Source organism: Anabrus simplex, chromosome 14 (assembly GCF_040414725.1).
Source record: "Anabrus simplex isolate iqAnaSimp1 chromosome 14, ASM4041472v1, whole genome shotgun sequence".
In the NCBI taxonomy this organism is placed as follows: domain Eukaryota; kingdom Metazoa; phylum Arthropoda; class Insecta; order Orthoptera; family Tettigoniidae; genus Anabrus; species Anabrus simplex.
In genome coordinates this window covers 57,835,542-57,861,636 of record NC_090278.1, presented here as the reverse complement: position 1 = coordinate 57,861,636, position 26,095 = coordinate 57,835,542, and the positions used below count along the sequence as shown (strand labels likewise).

At 38.9% G+C, this 26,095-nt stretch overlaps 1 protein-coding gene across 1 annotated transcript in view; it reads right to left on the bottom strand.

Moving 5' to 3' along the window:
• LOC137502995 (zinc finger protein 33B-like) overlaps positions 1-21,754 on the bottom strand; it is an 83,984-nt gene extending 62,230 nt beyond the window's left edge. The window contains exons 1-2 of the mRNA XM_068230317.1: positions 21,454-21,754; positions 11,928-12,057 (exon numbers count right to left, since the gene is read on the bottom strand). Of these exons, the coding sequence (XP_068086418.1) occupies positions 11,928-11,993 (66 nt within the window). The 5' untranslated portion in view covers positions 11,994-12,057; positions 21,454-21,754. The remainder of the gene's footprint in view (positions 1-11,927; positions 12,058-21,453) is intronic.
• Positions 21,755-26,095: the final 4,341 nt, after the last annotated feature.

The following is a 26,095-nucleotide window of genomic DNA, read 5'->3' as shown; positions in this document are numbered from 1 at the left end:
GATTCATAAAAACCTGGTACACTTATGAATTACTATCAGGAGATAAATTGCGTGGGGTTATGACAAATTAGTACCCCTAGGTGTATGTGTTGGAAAGGGTGAGATATAAAAATAATAGAAAATAGGGTCACATCAAAATTGTTTTCGGGGTCACTGAAATGAATAGTGACACTCCAGTTGTCGTTTATCCCTCGAAGTAATGATCGTTACACTCTTAAATGCTGAGCATTCTTAAGGCAGTGTGCAGATACATTTTAAAAAATTGTAATAAATTCAAATTTGTAACTACACATGGCATATTATATATCAATTTGTTCAGGAAGAATTAGAGAATAAGAGAATGGTACGATGTTTTACTTGCAAGTAACCAGTAAATATATAATGGATGATAAGTCATATTTTAAAAAGCTAATCAAAAGGTATTCCAAATTTTTAGGTTAGTCACAAGCACTACATTGTCTGAAATTAAATTCCAACATATACAAAATGTGCCAAATTTCATTACAATAACAATGATATATAATAATAGGAATTTCAATGAATAATAAAAAAGTCACAGCAAAAGGACTCGGAGAGAGTCTGTTATGTTGGGTCATTAGGTCTAGATGTGCCTGGTAGGGTTAGCACATTTAGATTGTCTACATCACTTTTTGACGCATCTCTGTAGTCACAGGTATCTAAATTAGGGTCATATTCTTCCCCACTTCCAGAAGAAAAGTCGTCTGATGATAAATCACCAGGAAAATCTTCTACATTACGAATGTCGTCTTCACTTTCATCACTCCCAAGCTCCTCCAGTGCTTCTCTAATTGCACTTGAACCACTTAGTTCACTCATGTTTATATTATAATAATCACTCAACTAAAATAAACCAATTAAAATAGAGTAAATCAGGCACACAATTATCACAAATTGGCTAGCAAACAATAATCTTCAAATGCTCGAAGCAACTGGACAGTTTGAGCAGACGTAAACAAAGAGAAGTTCACAGCTGACAAAATCGCCGCTTACTGCTTTCCTTCCCCAACTAAAGACCTAACTGGACTGCCTACCAGATAGAGAATTTCATTTCGCAGCGAGAATATTTATAAAATCGCTTGTTATACCGATTTTACGAGTTGTTATAATGATTTCATGAATCGTCTCACTGCGAGACGATAGCACTTTAGCCGGGATCCGAATCGTCTCGCAGCGATACGATTGCACTTGGAGGGTTAAGTCCAAGTTGATCCCCAATTGACAGGCGGGTGAGAAGAAGTGAAGAAAAGAAAATATCCAAATGACCGAGTTTAAGGATGTTTGTGTGTACGTTCCAATACAATTGTCAGCTGAACTTGGTACAAATATTACCTACTATCTAGAAAAAAATATTGTGGGGGAAAGCCACCCCTAGAAGCCTTAGACAAGGGGACGAAACATAATATTAGTGTTGAATCCATATCGGGACTACGGGAGCAATTTCAAACAAACTTAGTCACTTATGACTTATTATCAGGAGACAAAGTGCGTGGATGTATGACAATGCTAAGCACACCCACGAGGGGGTGAGATGTAGAAATAATTGAAAATTGTGTCGAATCCATTCTTTTCGGGGTCGCTGAGATAAATAGTAATGCTCTGAATTTTTTAGAAGTCCAAGTTCTGCCTCCTTTCGCATAGCGGTGAGAAGAAGTGAAAATCAAAATTTCCAAAATGACCAAGATGGTGGTGATTATTGTTTTAAGAGGAAGTACAACTAGGCAACCATCCTCTATATAACACTAATCAGAGAGAAAAAATGGAAGGGATCCGACACTTTGAGAAATGAAGATATCGTTCAAAGAGAGACAAGGGCCACGAAGGGAGTGAAAATTAAAGACTACCTAGCCCTCGCAAACCTAATAGCGGCAGGGTCGGAAAAGAACAAGAGTTGACCAAGGGAGGTCGGATAGGATAGATGAAAGTGAGGAGCCTGGCACAAGTAAGTGGAAGCAATGTCAGGACTCAGCTAAGGGCCCCATGGTCGCCACCTCACGCTCCAAAATTCAGAGCCCCTGGGCCCCTTTTAGTCGCCTCTTACGACAGGCAGGGGATACCGTGCGTGTTATTCTACCGCCTCCACCCATAGGGGATCAAAATGACCAAGATAATGGATGTATACGTGTATATTCCAGCATAATTCTCAACCAAAATTGTCTGGTAAAAAAAATAACTTTAGGGTAAGAGGACCCTAGCCTCTAAAGTAGAACTGAAATGTAAACATTAAACGAAAACGACCGATATCTGTGTCTAATCCATAGTTTTAAGGATCGCTGAAATGAACTGTGACACTCTGGATGCCGTTTAAGTCCACGTTCAGTCTCCATTGAGACAGGAGCTGAGAAGGGCTTAAAAGTATATAGTATAAAATGACTGACATTAGTGTTGAGTACATTGGTTTTGGGGTCATTAGGCTGATTGTGACAGTCTCAATGACTGCCGAAATAGTGTACGTCATATGTATAGTGTGACGTGTAAATACATATAATTATTACTTTTATATTTTTGGAAAGAATTAAATACTTCCCTGTCAATTCTAGCTTCCACAAGGACAAGGTTTTACTCGAAAATTAATAATCTAAAACTTGAAATCAGATACATCTAAATAACTCTAAAACTACATAATAGGTCGCAATATCAACATCTCAAAAATAAATCAATAAGCATCCACTTCACACTTAACTAACTGGTAATACAAATACTAAAGGTAAACATTCAAATGCTACCCGGACAATGCCGGGTAATACAGCTAGTATATAAATAAATGTCGTTGAAAGTATGTGTGTGTGTATGTGTGTATGTATTATATATCCTCCTAAACCACTGGAGCGATTTGCACCAAACTTGGTACACTTACGACTTAGTATCAGGAGAAAAACTGCGTGGGGGTAAGACACCCTATGTACCCATAGGGGCGGGGGGGGGGGCAAGGGGGTCACATATCAAAATATACGAAAATAGTGTCAAATTCATCATTTTTGGATTCGTTGAGACGAATAGTGATACTCCAGATTTCTTTTGACAAACCGCGTGGTAGTAAGTTACCCCATGTACCGATAGGGGTGGGGTGGGGGCGCAAGTGGGGTGACTTATAAAACATTCTAAAATAGTGTAGAATCCATCAGGAACCGTTACGGGTGGGGGCGAGGGTGTGAGATATAAATATCATCAAAATAGTGTGGAATCCACACGTTTATGGGTCGCTGAGATGAATAGAGGCACTCAAGAATTTTTTAATTGCCATTTTTTTCCCCCTTCGGGGTGGGGGCGATGGGGGTGTAATATAAAAAATAATCAAAAATAGTGTCGAATCCACAGTTTTTGGGGTCGCAGAGATAAATAGTGGCATTCCGGATTTTAGTATCATGAGACAAATCACATGAGGCATCCTTAGGGGTGGGGGTAGACTGGGGGTGAGATATGAAAATCATCGAATGTATTGTCGAATCCATACTTTTCGGGGTCGCTGATATGAACAGTGACACTCCAGAATTTTATAAGCCAAGTTCAGCCCCGTTCGGAGAGGGGACGAGGGAGGAGAGCTATACAAAATAATCGAAAATAGTGTCGAATCCACAGTTTTCATGGTCGCACAGGTGATTAGTGGCACTCCGATTATTTTCAGTTTAAATTCAGGCCCCTTTATGGTGGGGGTTGAGGGCGTTTGAGATATAAGAATTAATCGAAAATAGTATCAAATCCATAGTTTTCGCGGTTGCTGAGGTGAATTGTGGCACTCCAGATTTTTATGAGTCCATGTTCATCACCCTATATGGTGGGGGTTATCGGGGAGCGAGATGTAAACATGATCGAAAATAGTGTCGAATCCATAGTTTTGGGGGTCACTGAGGTGAACAGTGACACTCCGGATTTTTTAAAGTCCAAGTTCAGCCCCTTCGAGGTGGTGAAGAGGGGAGAGTGATATATAAATGTAATCTAAAATAGTGTCGAATCGGTAATTTTCATGGGCACTGACATAATTCGTCTCACTCCGAATATTTTATAAGTCCAAGTAGAGTCCCCTTTTGGGTGGGGGGCGCGGGAGAAGCGACAAATATATATAAACAAAAACAGTGTCAAATCCATAATTTCGGGGTCCGTAAGATTAATAATGACACTCCAGATTTTTTTATAAATCCTATTTCATCCCCCTTTGGCATAGGGAGAGAAGGGGTAAAACAGAAATTATCAAAAATGACCAAAATAATGGATGTACTGTAGCCTATATATGTTACAGAGTAGCTTTCAACCAAAACTGATACAAGCATGACTTACTATCTGGAGAAAGCACTGTTTAGGATAAGACAACCCTGGAACCTCTAGAGCAGGGGTGATTTATATACGTAACTAAAAGCGAACAATAATACTTTTCTGGACTACAGGAGCAATTCTAACAAAACCTGGTACACTCATGAATTACTAATGGAGATAAACTGCGTGGGGTTATGACAAATTAGCACCCCTAGGTGTAGGCATTGGAAAGGGTGAGATATAAAAATAATCAATAATATGGTCACATTAAAATTAGTTCGGGGTCGCTGAAATGAATAGTGACACTCCGGTTGTCGTTTAAGTCCAAGTTGATCCCCGATTGGCAAGGGGGTTAGAAGAAGTGAAGAAAAGAAAATATCCAAATGACCGAGTTTAAGGATGTTTGTGTGTAGGTTCCAATATAATTGTCAGCTGAACTTGGTACAAATATATTCTACTATCTAGAAAAAATACTGTGGGGGAAAGACACCTCTAGAAGCCTTTGATAAGGGGACGAAATATAACAATATTAGAGTTGAATCCATACTTTTTGGGACTACAGGAGCGAATTCAACCAACTTAGTCACTTATCACTTATTATCAAGAGACAAAGTGCATGGAAGTATGACGCCAGCACACCCACTAGGGGGGGTGAGATATAGAAATAATCGAAAATAGTGTCCAATCCATTCTTTTCGGGGTCACTGAGATTAATAGTAACGCTCCGATTTTTTTAGAAGACCAAGTTCTGCCTCCTTTCGCATAGCGGTGAGAAGAAGTGAAAAACAAAATTTCCAAAATGACCGAGATAATGGACGTGTACGTGTATATTCCAGCATAACTCTCAATCAAAATTGGACCTAAGGTCTGGAAAAAATACCTTTGGGGTAAGAGATCCCTAGCCTCTAAAGTAGAGCTCAAATGTAAACATAAACCAAAAACGACCAATATCTGTGTCCAATCCATAGTTTTCAGGATCGCTGAGATGAACTGTGACACTCTGGATGCCGTTTAAGTTCAGTCCTAATCGGCAGGCGGGTTAGAACTGGTAAAGAAAAGAAAATGTCCAAAGGGACAGAGTTTAAAGACGAATGTTCTAGGATACCTCACAACCAAACTTGGTATACACATGACTTACTATATAGAAAGGGTCAGATACACCTAGCACCCCTATGGTCTAGGGTGAATTATAAAAAACACAGGAAGACGAGTGAAATATAAAAAGTAATAGATAACAACAAATATTCATGTACAGTCCATACTTTTCGAGGTCGCTGAGATGAATAATGACACTCCAGTTGTCGTTGTTCAGCCCCTATCGGCATGGATATTAGAAGGTTTGGAAAGAAACATGTTCAAAATGACCAAGAATACGGATGTATCTTTCATCCAGCATAGCCTTCATATAAAATTGGTACACGTATGACTTACTATCTGAAAAAAATACTGTTGGGGTAAAACACCCATACCACACCTAGGTGAGATGGTGAAATATTTAAAAAACGATTAATTACTGATATTAATGTCAAATACGTTCTTTACGAGGTCACAGAGTTGATCTGTGACACTCTGCATGGTTAAGTCATACCTGAGCTGCAATCAGTATGGAGGTTGAGAGGGGGTGAAAATGAATGTATATGGAGAGGAAAAATCACAGCCTCAGCTGGGGGTGGGGAATGAGAGGGGCTGACATGCAAATATGGTGGAAAATATCCAATATTAATGTCAAAATCCATTGTTTATGTGTCTCTTATACGAACTGTGACGCTCTTGATACCGTTTAAGTCCACGTTCAGTCTCCATTAAGACAGGAGCTGAGAAGGGCTTAAAAGTATACAGTATAAAATGACCGAGATTAGTGTTGAATACACTGCTTTTGGGGTCACTAGGCTGGATGTGATAGTCTCAATGACTGCCTAAATCTTGTACATCATATGTATAGTGTGACGTGTAAATACATATAATTATTACTTTTATTTTTTTGGAAAGAATCAAATACTTCCCTGTCAATTCTAGCTTCTACAAGGACAAGGTTCTACTCGGAAATTAAATAATCTAAAACTTGAAATCAGATACATCTAGATGACTCTAAAGCTATATATTAGGTCATAATATCAACATCTCAAAAATAAATCAATAAGCATCCACTTCACACTTAACTGGGAATACAAATACTAAAGGTAAACATTCAAAAGCTACCTGGACAACGCCGGGTACTACACCTAGTTTACTAATAAAAAAGAATTAAAGTATAAAAGTCTACAATATATACAGACTTAAACCATTCAATACAGAAGAAAGATAAAAGAGCCATACTAAAGAAAGGAAGAAAAAGATGCAAAAAACAGAAGGAAATAATGATAAAGAGGAAAGAAAAGTTCATTTTTAATGTGCCTTAAGTTCCCAAAGTATCAGAGCCCATTAAACAAAATTTTCTCAGAAATCATGAATTCTATAGTCCTGAGACATGGTTCTCTATGTAACACAGACACTGACCTGTATTTGAGGAATAAAACGAGCTTATCTCTGTTCTGTCTTTCTAAATGAATTCAACGTTTCAGCAAAATACTAATTTTGAGAGAAATTACATTCGAATTTTGAGCTATTTTATCTCTCATATGCCATAGGCAAATCTGCTCTTTCCTTATCACACATATCTCCCAGCAGATTGCGGATGTGAGGGTAACCCTGAGTAATCACAACTGTGTTGATATTCTGTTTAGCAGACTGGTATGTCCAGTCTCAAAAACACTGAAGAAAGTTTGTGATTTATCTTCGTCTACACTATTAAGATAGGAGTAATAATTTTTAACATGCGGTGCTAATGGGTGTGTGGTAGTGTTCGAGGATATTACAGTTTTTAAAAAGTACAATGGGCCAACCATCCTCTTTTGTAATCAGAGTAACCAAAGCAATTTCGATACGGACAGTAACACATACAGACTAACCCTACCTCAACATTAACACACTCGCTAACAGTTGCTGATATTGGCACACATTTCTTTAACATCATTTTCAAATCTGTGCAAGTATGATGCAGTGACATTATAAGAAACATCAAACCTAGAGTTCTTGATCAGGAGGATGCTCATATGTCAGATTCAAGTTTGACACAGAACATAAAGAGAAAAGCAGTACACTCACATCTCGGATAGGTTCAGCAACCATTCTCTTCTGTAGCACCTGTAAATTAGAACTCAACAAGCACATATTAATTCTGAGTGTAGTGTGCATTTATTGCAGAATTTTAGCTTTAAGCAAATCTTGGGCTGTATCTCATCTATAAGTATGCATTTCACAGTATTTGCAATAGGTTATTACTATTGAGTCACAGTTATTCACTGAACATCCCTCTTACAACTTCCAAGTTTTTCAAAGAATCTTTGGTGCCATAATGATGTGCAGGAATTCACATTCATGCCTGTATCACTACAGATATATGCTGGGATAATTCAGCTTCTTCAAATACCTCTAGACCGAAACCGAATCACACTCGCTGATATGAAATTAGCATGTCACCAATTTACCCTCTGAGCTATCAAAAGAAGTCACTGAACTGAAAGCCACACACTCAGAGGATTGCAATGGACTGTGTATACATTATCAACAAACACAGCATAGAAAGATGAGGAAAATATCTCGCTTTTTCTCCTAATATGATATAGATGTTGATTCCCATAGGGAATCTGAAATACTTGTCCTGAATGAGCAAATTTATAATACCAATATAAATGGTCCGTTATTGGACATTATAAATTTTCCAGCTAACTAATTCTTGGTTGCCAGCGTTTCGCCCTCGTGTGCTAGGGTGGGCTCATCAGTTGGTACCTAGCACACCTACCAATACGCTGGCTAGTGCATACCGTGGAGGCCACTGCGTAGGCTAACTGGAGCCACCGGCAGTGCCAATGCACTAAGAGACTTTGTCTCATTATCAAAAATTGATGCCTGCTTGGCCATCAGATGATATAGATGTTTGAAATACTTGTCCTGAATGAGCAAATTTATAATACCAATATAAATGGTCCGTTATTGGACATTATAAATTTTCCAGCTAACTCATTCTTGGTTGCCAGCGTTTCGCTCTCGTGTGCACACGAGTCACCATTTTCTGCTACAGGCATCTTTGTTTAGCACATTGTGGCATATTCCCAGATAAAGAAACAAAACAGAGACAAACCACACCTAGAAGTCCATGCAGAAAATGGTGACTCGTGTGCACACGAGGGCGAAACGCTGGCAACCAAGAATGAGTTAGCTGGAAAATTTATAATGTCCAATAACGGACCATTTATATTGACGCTTTTCACTCCTCACTCCGGCCCCTGTGCCCTTCTTAAGGCAACAAATGCGGTGAACTCCTTCCTTCCTCTGTGCGCCGGCTGCTCCTGTAATAAATGACATTTAAATGATACTCACCGCTGCATGTAGACTCTTCTTCCTCAGTCGCGGTGCGTCCGATAATATCCCCGGTGATAGGCCACACGTCGATCAGGGAATGAGGAAATGAAAAGATGGGGTAAACTAACTAAAATGACGGTACCCAAAGACTGAATTAAAATTTAAATAACAAACCGATTTATTGAACAAAGTGTAAAGTGCCAAAAATTGAAAATAATCTGGTGGAAAATATAAACAAAGTGTAATGAAATAGAAATTTAAAAGAAAGATTAAAGATCTACCTTACAATAACTCAATTCTCTGCCTAATAAAATTGACTGAAGGTCGAACAAAATTTAAATATTCCAGATTACGTTGACACTGTCTTCAAGACGATGACGTGAATAAATTCAAAACTCTGGTCAGAAATACCACCTCATTTGAAGTACTGAATTGTAATACATTGAAACAGTCTATCAAAATAAACTAGTGTAGTTAATTAATTAATTAAATCATCAAATCGACACTGACTCAGAGGTGCTTTTCAAATCTTTAACACATGTGACTCAGTTGGGAAACACCCAACTTTAAAATAATCGTGGACTGCACTAACCATGTGTAACAAATAAAAGACAGAATTCAAAGAAACAGCCATGAACATCGTACTTCATTTACCACATAACCACTGCCACATTCAAAACTACTCGTGGTTGCCAAACAAGAAATTATTGAAACATGAACTTGAGTGTTACAATCACTCATTTAATTATTTAAACTTCACCTGCATGACTGTGATAGCCTGGACTTCTTTAAAATAATTCAAATGATTAGGCCAAGTGCCTCATGTTTACACTTCAAATGAAAGCGGTCCTTGTACATTAAAATTTTACTTAATTTGCCGCTGACTGCATTTCATTACGAACTCATTATTTGTGGTACCACCACTAGATGGAGGCAGATCCCATCTTATTTACCTCATTCATTGCGGCAGTTATTATACAACTGGTTTATTAAAGATCGCTTCATTTCCTAATTAAAATGTAGTGGATTTTAAAGGTTTGGTAATTACTGAATGTCTGGTATGAGCATACCACTACTATAGTTTTGACTATGACCTAATCGATGATCTCTTATCCTAACACATGAAATCTTATTTACATAATTAGACCTGTTAATGGAGAAACACTGCTCCAACAAAAGAATACTGAAATCAAAACTAGCCTAACTACACCTATCTATTTACATCAATTAAATACAAATAATTCACATATGATCAGATCCTACAAATAGACGGTAATAAAAAGTACACAAAGAAAGAATAATAAATAAACAAATCTAGATCCCAACATCGCTGCCTGCTGAAAATTAATAAGAATAAAATGCGCAAATATCGGAGTCTAAAAGAAAAATTACCCCGCTACGAGTAGCAGAAATATTGTGAATTCGACGGCAATCTCTAACCTCAGACGACAAATGTCTGGCCATGACACTATTTAACCTTTATGGACAATAATTACTGCTCTTCCATGTCATCCATGACTCTACATGACTGTCAAAATGCACATTGATTCGTCGCTCTGCTCACATATACCTCGTGCTATAACTAGCATATTTGCCGAGCATCTACTTTCCCTGGAACTATTTGAAACAAAATACAGGCTTCTGCCTACAATCATAATCCATGTCGTAACATATTTAACACTCTTGGTTAAATTATTCATCTCTCAATCCTATTTACTCATCATTATTCTCGACGTAGTACCTCATAATACGGCCTCGCTCGTATCCGGCGGGCGAAATATCTGTCGTGCACATCTCTATTTCTTACGACAGTTCATGACAGGGTCCAAATATCACATTTCCATTATCAACGCAGATCATCAGGGATATTATTCACTTAGCTCGATCTCTAGATCATTCTCTGCTTCACTTGTTACAAAATACCAGAGCTGACTTATCAATGGCTTCCTGTCACTTCCTGTCCTCCGGGCTCCAAATAGCGAAATACTGACTGTAGATTCCCGCTATGACAGTTCATTCAAATTTGGAATTTTGTGATTGGCTGAGACTTTCGCGCTCTTCGCAGCATGGATGCTTCCATTTCCTCCCAAGGGTTGGTGGGTGTTATCGTTGTCTCTCTTGTCCTTCTAAGTAGGTCAGGCCTCAACGCGTGATTTTCTCGTGAGAACCAAGTAGAAAGTTGCCACTCCTAGCCGGTACCATAAACTTTATTGGATGTAGCACTCAGGCAACCAAGAATGAGTTAGCTGGAAAATTTATAATGTCCAATAACGGACCATTTATATTGCTATCTTCTCCTAATATTCGACTGCATCTCCGCCTTTATCAGGGTGTTTGTTTTAGGTGAGCTATACTCACAATAAACTGCCAAGGCAGAATTTTATTACATGCTCACCCAACATTACTAACATTGTGACAAATGTTAAATGATGCAAATCTTACCTGAAATTTCTTTTCGAGGAAAAATATATTCACCATGAGAGCTAGTGACCTACTGGCCATAACCCAAATCAATTTAGCACCCACCATTTTCTATCACCTCAGTAACTACTAGCACTGCAATTGGCTGACATATGATAGGAAATGAAAAGCCTTACATCTGATCTGTTATAGGAAATGATGTCAATCACAGAAAGATTCCATTAGCAAACCATGCAGAATAAATTCATAACCAAGCACCTTCCAGAAATCCATTTCAATAACCAATAGAGGTAATCAATTAACAACAGAAAGTCAGTCAATGGGTATTTAACACATGAAATTCCCTGAAGCCTCGATCTTGAGACACTGCCTTCTCAAGTTTGTTACAAACTGGACCTATCCACAGCTCCTTCACTCTCAAGCCCCCAACATTAATTCAGCTTTTTAACACTACAAAACATAGAATGCACTGCCGTCCCCCCAGCAAGTGCTACAGGCCAATTGTCCACTCAGCGGCCCTAATCTGGGGGCTTATGCCATCAGATCCTCTTTCCTTATCCCATGAACAATGCTTTGTCACTAGCTGGACCCATAGATGTACATCAATAGTGATGTTTATAGTTCCTAAGAGTTGGCATCTTTGTTTAGCACACTGTGGCATATTCTCAGATAAAGAAACAAAACAGAGACAAACCACACCTAGAAGCCCATGCAGAAAATGGTGACTGCTGGTGTTAATATTGGGTAAGCGCATGGTAAATTTTGCCCCTGCTAAACTTATTCAGCTACTAAGGGTTAAATTCTGATCTCTATAAAATTATCTGGATCAGACTTACAAGTGATGCATTTGTTGTTTCTTCAAGCCAGGCTGGTTCCTCCTTGATGTTCACTTCCAGGTCCATTTCACACTGCAACCGAAGTAGTTAGAAGGAACTGGGGTTGTTGGTTACTTCCGAAGTCCTTACACTGAAACACAGGCCAAGAAAATATATTACCTTATTGCTGTCATTGCTACATAGGTTATTTGTCAATAGACTAAACAACAAGCTTGTAATTTTACATGTCTGTCAATATCATAATAACACAGAAAAGACCCAAAATTTTAGGTGACTGTTGATATCGTGATCGCACCTATACGACTTCAAGTTTTCTATGACCGATACTACGATCGTAGCTAAAGACCTCAAGTTTTACATGACTTCTAATACAGTGATTACTTTCATACGATATCTAATTTAACATAATTTTGATACTGAGATCAAAGTCATAGGATCCCTAGTTTTACATGACAACTTATTATCATATTCTTAGCTATATAAGATACAGTTTTATATGGAATTGATCCACAGCAACAAAACTTTTCTTTTCAAAAATCCAACAAACATTGATTGTGATCGAAATGAACAAAATTCCTTGAAAATTCGGTAACTGTTCCATTTGCATATCACTCTGATCACCCGGGTCCGTATCTTTGAATCTTCCTACCAGTTTTGGTATAAGTCCAGGATCCGCCGGCACGGGCGAGCACGGACTCCGCGGCCGCTGCTTGTGCGTCTATATGACGTCATATATGACGTGTTTGGCGAGTTGATGTTTGCAAACATGGCGGATAATTCGAAGGGACGTGTAGCGGCCGCTAAATGTATAAATTAATGGTCTGTTTATTTAGCTGTTTGAGACTGCGTAACACAATTTACAGGTACTAGATTGGGTTACAACTTGACTAGTTGGTTCGTGAAATAAGTATTAACGGTACGATACGATGGGGCTCACTTGATGACGCGAAAACTTTACGAGTATTAAGTCCGTTCGGCAACTACGAAAATTATTTGTCTGGTTTGGTTAGGTCCGGCTAGTGGCAAAACCATCGGTCTGGGGACAAGCAAAGGGGTCTGGGGGCATAAGCCCCCAGGTTAGAACCGCGAAATGGCCAACAGGCCTGTAGCATTCCTTACGAAAGCAATTGTGTTTCACCAAAAACCACTGATAGTGACAGGTTAGGCTGTGATCCATCCAAAACCACTGGTAGTGACATGTTAGGATAGGTTTGGTTAGGTGCGACAGCACTGCTATCTGAACGGGGTGATCCACCAAAAACCACTGACAGTGACAGGTTAGGTTGTGATCCACCGAAAACCACTGGTAGTGACACGTTAGGTTAGGTTTGGTTAGGTGCGACAGCATTGCTAACTGAACGGGGTGATCCACCAAAAACCACTGATAGTGACAGGTTAGGTTGTGACCCACCGACAACCACTGACAGTGACAGGTTAGGTTGTGATCCACCGAAAAACACTGGTAGTGACACGTTTGGTTAGGTGCGACAGCATTGCTAACTGAATGGGGTGATCCACCAAAAACCACTGAAAGTGACAGGTTAGGTTGTGATCCACCGAAAACCACTGACAGTGACAGGTTAGGTTGTGATCCACCGAAAACCACTGACAGTGACAGGTTAGGTTGTGATCCACCGAAAACCACTGGTAGTGACACGTTAGGGTAGGTGCGACCGCATGGTTAACTGAACGGGGTGATCGACCAAAAACCACTGATAGTGACAGGTTAGGTTGTGATCCACCGAAAACCACTGGTAGTGACACGTTAGGTTAGGTTTGGTTAGGTGCGACAACAATGCTAACTGAACAGGGTGATCCACCAAAAACCACTGATAGTGAAAGGTTAGGTTGTGATCCACCGACAACCACTGATAGTGACAGGTTAGGTTGTGATCCACGGAAAACCACTGATAGTGACACGTTAGGTTAGGTTTGGTCAGGTGCGACAGCATTGCTAACTGAACGGGGTGATCCACCAAAATCCACTGACAGTGACAGGTTAGGTTGTGATCCACTGAAAACCACTGATAGTGACAGGTTAGGTTGTGATCCACCGAAAACCACTGGTAGTGACACGTTAGGTTAGGTTTGGTTACGTGCGACAGCATTGCTAACTGAACGGGGTGATCGACCAAAAACCACTGATAGTGACAGGTTAGGTTGTGATCCACCAAAAACCACTGGTAGTGATACGTCACGTTAGGTTTGGTTAGGTGCGACAGCATGGTTAACTGAACGGTTTGATCGACCAAAAACCACTGATAGTGAAAGGTTAGGTTGCGATCCACCGAAAACCACTGGTAGTGACACGTTAGGTTAGGTGCGACAGCATTGCTAACTGAACGGGGTGATCCACCAAAAACCACTGATAGTGAAAGGTTAGGTTGTGATCCACCGACAACCACTGATAGTGACAGGTTAGGTTGTGATCCACCGAAAACCACTGATAGTGACACGTTAGGTTAGGTTTGGTCAGGTGCGACAGCATTGCTAACTGAACGGGGTGATCCACCAAAATCCACTGACAGTGACAGGTTAGGTTGTGATCCACTGAAAACCACTGATAGTGACAGGTTAGGTTGTGATCCACCGAAAACCACTGGTAGTGACACGTTAGGTTAGGTTTGGTTATGTGCGACAGCATTGCTAACTGAACGGGGTGATTGACCAAAAACCACTGATAGTGACAGGTTAGGTTGTGATCCACCAAAAACCACTGGTAGTGACACGTCACGTTAGGTTTGGTTAGGTGCGACAGCATGGTTAACCACTGGTAGTGACACGTCACGTTAGGTTTGGTTGTGATCCACCAAAAACAACTGATAGTGTCAGGTTAGGTTGTGATCCACCAAAAACCACTGGTAGTGACACGTTAGGTTAGGTTTTGTTAGGTGCGACAGCATGGTTAACTGAACGGGGTGATCGACCAAAAAACACTGATAGTGACAGGTTAGGTTGTGATCCACCGAAAACCACTGGTAGTGACACGTTAGGTTAGGTTTGGTTAGGTGCGACAACAATGCTAACTGAATGGGGTGATCCACCAAAAACCATTGATAGTGACAGGTTAGGTTGTGATCCACAGAAAACCACTGGTAGTGACATGTTAGGTTAGGGTCGGATAGGTGCGACAGCATTGCTAATTCAGCGACCGTTGTAAGTACACTTATGGTGATCACATCACGAATGGGAAGGCAACACTATACATACAAGTATACTGCAATCACTGAGACAGGATATGAATATATGGGTACTCACCATAAATTGACAGAGGAGTGGACAGAAGATGGACTTCTTGTGTTTACGTAGATGTACTCCCTCTTAAAGTAATAATTACTAGTATGGATACAGCACCGAACAGGCTAGTTTTACTTGTTTTGGCTAGTTGTACTTCGTCTTAAAACAATAATCACGACTATTACAGAGCTGGACACACGACTAGATTGTTTCTGTCTAGTAATACTTTCTCTTAAAACAATAATCACGACTATGACACACAACTCGATTGCTTTTGTCTAGTTGTAGGCCTACTTCCTCTTAAGACAGTAATCATGGCTATAACATAGCTGGAGACACGACACACGACTGGTTTGTATTCGTCTGTTATTTAGTTGTACTCCCTATTCAAACAATAATCACACTGCCAATAAAGAGACTCGTGATTTGAGTTTGATGTATTTTTGTTCCTCGTAGAAGTTAAGTTGGCAACAGTAGTAAGAGAGACGACAGAGTCATCTTTTGGGGTAAATATTAATTACTTCGCAATGCCATCTCTATTACTGGTAGTGTACTATATGTATCTATATATACATCGTTTACACCTCAAATTATCAAGTAACATGTTAGCTGAGTGGATAAGCTGATGGACTACGGAATTGAAGATTGCCGGTTCAAGACGAACTATCGCCAGGAATTTATAACAGGTAAGTAAAATTAGTATAGTATGAGAATAAGTACGTATAAATTAGGTTAAGTGGACGCCGGTGAAGTACAGGCGGGAGTTGAAAGAAGGTGAAGAGATAGAAAGTAGAGGCGAAATTTCTTCAGTAAGTTTTAATTTCTCCCCACCCGAAACCCCTCCTACCCAGGGGGTCCCGCAAGTATGTCGTCATAGCTGTGCTGGCGAATTCTGGCCTTGTTCCCCATTTTTATCCTCTGCACTTTGCTTCGAAACTAACTGAACAAGTTCACAGTGCCATGAGATTTGTTCTATCAAATTCTTCATCCCTAGGATCAAATTCTCACAAACCATTCTCCTCTCATCAAGCTGAATCACTATCTCCTTATTTGAGACATGTTCTACTCATCTGATCTTCAAAAACTTCCTATAACATGGCATTTCAAAGGCTTCAACTCTGCTTTTCTTGGAACCACTTTGTGTGAACACAATTTTAAGTTTTACAATCCAATGAATCTAAAGAACATGATGAAGAAAAGATTGGCGTTTAGGTAGGATTTAGTGATTAGATTTAGATAATGAGCAGGCATATGACAGTGTACCACGACAAGTGGCCTTGGATGCATTGATAAAAAAGAAGGCAGGGAGAGGAGAAGAACCAATTATAAAAGCCAAAAACGAAAAATGAGTACTATAAAACTACGATAGAACAAACTGGTTCAAAGTAGAAACAGGACTTCAACAAGGATGTGCATTATCCCCTCTACTCTTCATTACAGTCATGGATGAAATCCACAAGAGTATACAACAGAAATGGAAACCAAGGAGGCATAGTAAGATGACAAAATAATATGGAGAGAAGGTGAAACAGAAGTACAAGAACAAGTTACTGTATGGAATCAGGAAATAGAGGAATATGGAATCAAACTAACTATGCAGAAGAAGTGTACGATAGTAATGGTGTGGTGCAATGGTACTGAAATGAGCAGACACAAGTAATAACACAGAATGATAACAATAACAGAAATAAAACACCAGGCCCCCCCAAAAAAACAAGGAAAGAAACTTACCCTAAAACCCAGAGAGAGACCTGGAAGGAGTGGATCAGGAAATATACCTATAAGGTATCAGTCTAATACCCATTAAAATGAAAACACCTCTTAAAATTGAACAACAAAATTTAATTAAGGAAAAAAAAAAAAAAGTTTAAAAATTGAATTAGCAGACAGCAAAACTTAAGGTCATCTTCAATGAAAATACAAAGAAAGGTATAAACAATAACACGTTTTTAAATGAGAACAAGACTAACAAATAAGAGACTAACCCTGCGATCGGCCGATGCAAAAGGAAAATAGTTGAAAGGAAATGGATATAGTTGAAATGGAAATCGCATAACTCGTTAGCAATGGTCAGTTTTAGATTTTAAGTTACAGTACATCAGAAATATATTTAGGAAGAAAACATTTTCAAAGTTTCGCAACGTAGATGTGGTATTCACAAGCTCCACGACAAAGTTCAAAACGATGACTACAAGAAGCTGATGCCTTGCTCCAGAAGGATTTTTGGATTCAATGCCGAAACACACCAATATTTAATTCAAGGCATTACTTACATTTTATGGGACAGCCATACCATGATACGCAGATCAGTTCCACAAGATACAGACATGCAGGCATGCAATCCAGAAAACACAAATTACAGTAAATTTAACTTAAAATAAATTGAGGTACACTCTCAATTTCTTTCTTTTAACGAATTCTCAGCCTTAGTTAAGTTCTGCTAGTTACAAGACATCTTACTGAGCTTCCGTAAGGCATATCACCAAAATAATCTACTAGTTTGAGTTTATTGTAACAAAAAAAACCAGAAAAATATTACCATGAAGAAGCAAAAGAAAGAGCGCAAGCATCACTTGGAATTGAAGAATTAACATTAAATACACCACTAACACTGTGTATATCCACAGACAAAACTGCCACACCGGCTGCCTTGGCCATTACCATAGCAATAACCAAACAAGGAGACAGAACAACCAATCCCAAAACACTGCACAACAATGGGAAGGACACATGATATGAAACAAAAGGAATCAGTTAGTTTCCACTACTCGAAGAATTACATGTTAATATAAAATAATAAAAGGCGAAAAGAAAATTAATATTAAGAATGGGATCAGACAATAATTTAAAATTTTTGCAGAAACTCACATAATAGTTAAACAGACTTTAACATAAATTTGAAATTAGTAATGCATTACATAAAATTTTAAAAGGAACCTGCTTGCAATAATAATAATAATAATAATAATAATAATAATAATAATAATAATAATAATAATAATAATAATAATAAAGGTAATTAATCAACTTCACAGGAGTGAGACAGTTTAACTCACCCCAAATGGAAATCACATAACTTGTTAGGAGGCTTAAATTTTAGATTTTAAGTTACACCAGAAATAAATTTAAGAAGAAAACAATTTCAAAGATTCGCTATGTAGACATAATACTCAGAAGCTCCGCAACATAGTTCAAAATGAAGATCACGAGAAGCTAATGTCTTAGTCCACAAGGATTTTTGAATTCAATGCCGAAACACACCAATATTTAATTCAAGGCATTACTTACAGTTAATGGGACAGCCATACCATGATACGTAAATCACTCCCACAAGATACAGATATGCAGTCGTGCATTCCCAGAAACACAAATTTCCACAGCGGAATGTCATATCTAAAAATGTTAATGAAGGAAACAACAGTGTAACCTGGGATACAGTGGTGACGAGAGGTAATAGAGAAGGAAGAGGGAATATTGATGTAAATGGAAGAAAATTTGATGTTGTGGAAGCTTCATGTATTTGGGGAGAATAATTGCAGAAGATAGGAAAATAACTAAGAAAGTGGAAAGAAAATTGAACAAGCCAATGGGCATTACCAATGTGTGAGAAGTATAGTCTGGAATTGGGACATCCCACACGAATACTACAAAATATTGCACCCACTGTATTACACACCAATTAAGACATATGCAGCGGGCACATGGACAACAATTAAATATGATGAAAGCAGAACCTAAGAGGCAAAGATAAAATTCCTTAGAGGAATAATAGGGAACACATGAAGGGATAAAATCAGAAACATAGAAATCAGGGAGAGAATTGGATTCCCTAAACTGCAAGACAGTATAGGGAACAGTAAGCTGAAATGGTATGGGCACATGATGAGAATGGAAGAGAATACAATTCCAAAGTGAATATTTACAGAGAAACTGATAGGAGAAAGACATCAGGGAATGCCCAGGAAGAGGTGGGTGGATATGGTGTAGGAGAGTACAGAGAAGATGGGAGTATGTATAGAAAATATATTGGAAGAAGGAAGGGAGTGGTGGAGAGATAGAAAACTGAGGGGGTCCTTGATTCACAACTCCACCCAGAAGACTGGAAATGGAAAATGAAGAAGAATCTGTTGAACTGAAGACAACAATTTATACAACACTGCCATCAGCTCATTTCATTGAACAATGCCACCAACCTTTATTTAAGTGTCCTATCTTTATTTGTCTGTGCATGTCATGACTAATGACACAACGAAGGGTTGCTTACCAGAGCGCCCCTCGAAGGGAGTACAGTGTCGAACGATTGATTTAAATGTTTAGCAGTTTTTATTGTTCCTCAGATGGTACAAAACTTGTCTGTATTGAATACTGTGAGTGGTGCCTCACAGAATTCATTTCAGCCAAGAGCAGTGTTTGTTAGTCACTTTGTGATATTCTACTGTAAAAGTAAACTTACTGCACCAACAGTGAATACTACAATTTCTTACACGTGTAATATGAGCTTCGTTCCTCTGGCCAATTGCATCGATTCTTACTCATTGCCAGGAAACATATTTCTATGTAAAAACATATCTATTCAGGAAACTATGGTTAATTGTATTTTGTATACTTCAACGTAGGGGACACTACTTATGTGTGCCACGTTTACTTGTTTTGGCCATCACTGTTTATTCTATTAATATAATGCTAGGAGTTTCCCGCTGGCTCCGCCCGCAATGTGCAAAGTATGGTGTTGTTCGTTACCCTCCTCACGGATGTATTTGCAAACTTCCAACTTAATGAAATAAAGCACATGATCTGCTGCAGTAATAGAATGTAATATTATGTCAACAAAACACTTGAAAATACATCACACAAGGAAAGTGAATTAAACGTTCCTTCGAACAACACTATGCACTGAATTATTGAAAAGTCCTTGAAAAATCTTCGTCATGGAGACGAATGTACTCATAACTTTTCCCAGAATCTACCAATTTAAGTAGTTATTACCTCAAAAGAAAGCGCTCGATCCACTGAGTGTTTTTAGACCAAAACAAACTGCGTACCTCAATTAGAACGAAAGAGGAAAAAATGTTGAAGAAATGGGACGTCAAATTGAATGTGCACTCATAACTTTCCTCAGAATCAACCAATTAAGAGCTGAAATAAAAGATCTTGATCCACTGAGTGTTCTTAGGTCAAAACGAACTCCGTAGCTCAATTAGAGCCAAAGAGACAAAAAATTGAAAAAATCAAATAATTTGAGGAAGGTGAAAGTTAAGTGATTTATAGTGCCTGATGACAAATCTGTGCATGAATACCTTTCAGTTTAAAAAAAAAATGAAGGAAATCGACCGGATAGAATGGCCGTACTGACTGACTTTAGTTTTCATAAATTTTTTTAATATATAGATTGGTTTTACTTTCAAGTAAATGCATTTAACAGTTTACAGAGCCAGAATTTAGTCCTGAATATTTTTCTTCCTTTCTTGCTAATAATTTAATATTGAACCAACACATCATTGGGAAAGGGCTAGGATTAGGAAAATTAAGGTTAATTACTGAGAAAATGGGGAAACCACGGTAACAATATGCAGAGCTGCCGGTCATAGAATTCGAACCCATGCCAACTCACCACCACTCACCCCTGAAGAAGATCTTCTACACACCAATAATTATCAGGAAATATGTTACAAAAGAGAGGCAGCCTACTGTTAAGTAAAACATGAGGAATAAATACTGGATATAGCTGTTGTGGGGCAATGATGTGATACAGAAGAATCTCCATAACAACATTTAAGTTATATACCAAGAATTCTACATATTCAGATAATGTTACAGATTTCCTAAACGGAACAACTCTCAAGATTTCGAATCCTTTTTTTGCAGGTTGCAGTGTAAAGAAAAACTCAACATTCACAGCGTCACTTTTAATTCGCACACAGATGTAAATAACATATTAACACAATAATTAAAATTATACGGTACCGGTACACTACATTTTGTACCATCTTTCTGAAACTACCATCTAAAAATAGAATTTAAGGAAATTAAAAATATTAAATATACAAAATATGTAGGCTAGAATGCTGAAACTGAGAAATCTTAGTGTTATGTTAGTTCAGTTCCCAATTGAGATCTATAAGTTTGGCAAAAGTAAATTATTGAAACTTGAACATTACCGATAATATGTTAGAGGTTGTGAACACACTGTAAAATGATAGAAATAACAATTCCTCAATGAAGGAAATCTGTTACACAATTAACGGTTAAGCTTACAACTGGCTAATACGCGTCTCATATAACAACATACCCGACACTTCGAAACAAGACCAGATATTTTAATGTAGTTTAATCACTTAATACAAACGCTTGAAGAACAAATTTGATTTCTATCATTCCGTAGCACAGGCTAAATTTAGAAAACGATTTATTACCAGTGACAACTCCGAAGTATATGACACTTATTGAAAAGAGCACTCTGTGTAATGTGTTGTTTTTGTTGGAGAAGTTGTGGGCTCTTTTATTTCACCCAGTCACAACACTTATTATCGTGATATGACACTGATAATGCGAAATCACACACAATTATTCTCATTACGAAGGTCACAAGAATAGAGTTGAATATCATGTCTATGTACACATCTTAAGTAGCGAGAAACATAACAAAGGAAGTGCGCAGAAACAAAAAAAAAAAAAAAAAAAAAAAAAAAAAAAAAAAAAAAAAAAAAAAAAAACAGTGGAAGCAGGAGTATGTAACCGTGCGAAAAATGAAAAAGACAATATTTGATAGCAGGAGACATATCTGTAAGCAAACAGGAGACGTTGGTGGGGAGAGATTTCTGAAGACTGATAAGACGGAAAATAAAATCCGGACGAGAAGAATCATACATAGGGCATTGGAATAATAAATGATTTACATCAGCACTCGGAGTACCACATAGACAGGAGTGGGAGCACAGGTTCAATCAATGTTTATACAGACGAGTAAGGGCATGATTAAAGCGAAGGCGAATAATGTTTGTAATCTGACGGCGAGATTAGTTACCCTTCAGATACCAATGATTGGGGGGAATACTAGGCTGGATATTGTAATAAAAGCGACCTTTATAAGAAGCAGATCGAGTTCAATCTTCTTGCCACTGACGATAAGCAGAATGTTTAAGAACAGGGCAAAAATCGTGTAGAGGAACGGCAAGTTTAAGATATGTTTTAACGTTTCGAAGGAAAATCCAAAATTCTTAACCGATTTTTGTGAGTTTCGTACCATAAAACAAAAAATATTAGACTAACAGTTTCGTATAATGCAATCAAAATGTTGTGCCTTATCTTCACCCATAAATTTAGTTTAATGAAAAAAACACATACATTTTCAAAATGTCATAAAATTTCCAAAAATGTTATAATCTTGAAATTGTTTTCACCAAGTTGAAGTATTTCATTCATAGAATGTTGTGAACTACGATCTTCTAATTATAAAAAACAGAAAGGGAGCTAGACATAATTGTTGACAAAAGTTTAAAAATAATTAATCACCCGTGTTACAGTGGCCATAAAAATAATAATAACAATAACAATATTCACAATATTAAGAAAGTACTAGTTTACAACATTCCCATATTCATTAGCTTTAATTTAATCTATCATTGATTTTTCTATCTCAATTTTAAGGATATTTAAATTTATTTGAAATGTGGGAAGGTGTGCAAAAAATTACATTCAAGAAAAGCAGCACTGAAGTTTTAGGACTAAGTTATGAGCATAACCCACTTATTTGGGCACCTAGAAACTTGCCTGCTCCATAGGTTGGACCCTCTTTTAGAAGTTTCTTGTCTTCTTTTATTTTTGTTCTGCCTCCTCTGCTTTTGTTCTGCAGTACTTTGATTTGCACCTTTGTGCAACCGTACTGCATCAGCTCAAGTACGCCAGGTGATGTGTACTTGCCAGGAGCAATTCCCATCCTCTTCAGTATTTCTATTTCCACTTCGTTCTCCCAGTTGAAAGGGCAAACAGCATCCATCACTCCTAATTTTAAGGTATCAAGCTCCACATTTATGTCTCCTTATGACACCTTCTCCATACCATGGCACTGAATGACTCATTATTTTGAGTCAATCCATGCAAGGACTTAGCATTTCTGGGTCGGTGAGTCGCTCATATATAGGCTTCACTGCTTGAAGAATGCCAAAGGACAGGCCTGGTTTGAATTAAAATTGTTCTATCTCATTATTTTCTTTAGCTCACTGACATGAGCACCAGCTGTCAGTTCCTGCAGCATACCAATGGTGGGTGAGACGATCCTTTGTTGCTGTCAAATGGTACAATGTGGCTCATATGCCATTTGACATGGCGTGAATACTGCTTGTGTTGGAAGGTAAAGCAATTCCAAATAATTTTGCATCTTATCGATGAGTGCTCCTGTCAGTTGCGGAATTCATAATCGCAGTTGCTGCAAAACAATGCAAGGGACATTCCCCAACCAAAACTCAGAATTTCAATTTTTTTTTTACAAAAACTGTTTTACAACTGAAGCAACCAGGGCAAGCTAATGCAGATAATATACGTGTAAAGCACTCTATATCAATAATGATATTGTAAATGTCACTAGTACTATCAGATTCAATATTTATAGACGAAAGTTTGGACTGAGAATCACTAGCAAATGATTCCCTTACATTAGGCCTACCTTCCGTCTCACTATTTATACTGATAGCACAAGTAACACTGACATTCACCTTGCTATGTCTGTTTCCATGAAATTTTCTCTTTTTTGCTCTACATCGGCTTTTAGAACCCATTTGATACACACACACTTGTTGTCACTGTCGTATCAGGGCGAGTTTCTAAAGTGGTTGGGGAGACAGACAAGATACGAGCAGTGGTGCACCAAGTCTATGTTGGTCGCTGGAGCGACTAAAATCAGGGATCTACAAGTAGGCCTAAGGCCCGCTCCCCTACCCTACCAGTCTCAGTGCGAGGCTAGCAGAGCAGCGCAGCAGAGAAGGTCCAGCAGCTCGCTGCCCAGCGAGGGCCCGTGACGTCAGAAGACAGAGGTCCCACGTCACTGCAGCAAAGGTCGCGGGTACGTGGCACAGTGGTTCATACAAGACAAACAGCTCACGTTTGGGTCTGTGTTACAACCAAATGTAAGGACAGCCCCTGACAAATGCTCAGCATCCTAACTCTATAGCACAGAGCGAAAGCAGATGCGGCGAGTGTGTGTTTATTCACCGCAACCCGTAGCACTACGCTTCCGCTGGTCTCTTCTGTCTTCTTGCGTTGATAGCTCAAGTGATCTGTCCGAAGCTCTCGAAACGAATCTGTGTTATTAGAAGCAGCCACAATTCTCATCGGTGCCGGGAAGTCCCGATACCAGTGAATAATTTTAGCTCGTCGCCCCAATTTGGGCCTTGGTGCTATTTCTTAATAGGTTACTAGCTAAAAACTGCATTTTTGTTGGTATGGTTTTGAACCTTGAAATTTTTAATTCACGCTGACCGGGATATTGTCTGCACCCATCTATGGGGTGGGATTAGTTGAGGATATCCCTAGGTATTCAGTACCGCAGACCTACGGTGTCATAATTTCCTATGTTCCTGATCAACGGAATTTGCTCTGAGTGATTGCGTCATAAAATTTCGCGGCTGGGTTGCGAGTCCTGCTATGAATGGTGGGGAGTTGGTACCGTTCATGAAGGTCGTCGTCGTTTGCTTCGTACTAATGGGCACCTGTCAATCGGCGCAGCGCACGGTTCTGCACGCTTTGTACCTGCAGTGCCACAAACAGGGCTGGCATACTCTAATATCGGTCTCATAGTCGATCTGTAGATCAGGGGTCGGTTTTCTATTGTTAGCCCATTCTCGGCTCTAATCATCGGGAACAATTTAAATAGGCGCACATTTGCCTGCGCAGTAATATTAGAAACATGTTTTTCGAACGTTAACCCTCTGACTAGGGTGACACCTACATACTTGGTTTGATTAGTCCACCTGATGTGTCGGTCGGAAGACATCAGTGGCTCTTGAGGGAAGGCGGAGGGGGCGGCGTTTAGTGAATAGCGTGGCGCTACTCTTGTCAACATTGATTTTAACTCTTCTCTAGCCATGGCTCAGAGCGCGTCTTTGAGGTAATATTTCAACTTAGGTGCCTTCCACGAGACAGATGATATCGCCGTATCATCCGCGTGTAAATGCAATTGCGCGTTCGTTGATTTTGGCACGTCTGACATGAAGAGGTTGAAAATTGTCAGCTAGATCACACTGCCCTGTGGTACCGCAGCCTCTATAGACTACGGGTCCGACAGAGCCGTGCAACTTGCATCTGGAATTTTCTGTCGTCTAAGCAGGGCGGAAAACCTAATGTCCTTAATATAAAAATGAGTCCTTGGTGCCAAACCTTGTCGAACGCACGCGCAATATAGAGAAAACAGACTCCTGTGTGCACTATTTGGTCTTCAGAAAAATGCAGAGCGAACACTCGGGTATGCATTTTGATATCTTGGATGAAGTCCGCAAGATTTTCGTCCAGACGTTGTACCCTAAAATAGAACTTCTGTATTAAAGATGACATTTCCTTAGCCGGAATGAAATTTTCCAAAAGGTGGGCGTGGAAATCTTCTATTGATGATCGATCAGCAATGGCCTTAACTATTTTGTTCGAGAGGACGCCTACTGGATTTGAAGAATTTTGGAATGAGAGAGAGAAAACAATAGAGCGTGATCTTGAAATTCAACAAGGAACCTGAGAAATGAAATAACAATTATTAGCCTAATTGTGTTTACTGAAAATTTAGAAATTCCCCTAAGCAACATAGCCAATGGATGAGGCAAACTACCGAAACCGGGTGACATAATTGGTGATTGCATAGAAGGTTGTTTAGGGTGACCTGACTCAGTATCCAATGTGGCAGAAGTTTATTGAGTTGGCACGGATTTTCTACTTTCTCCTACTTTGGA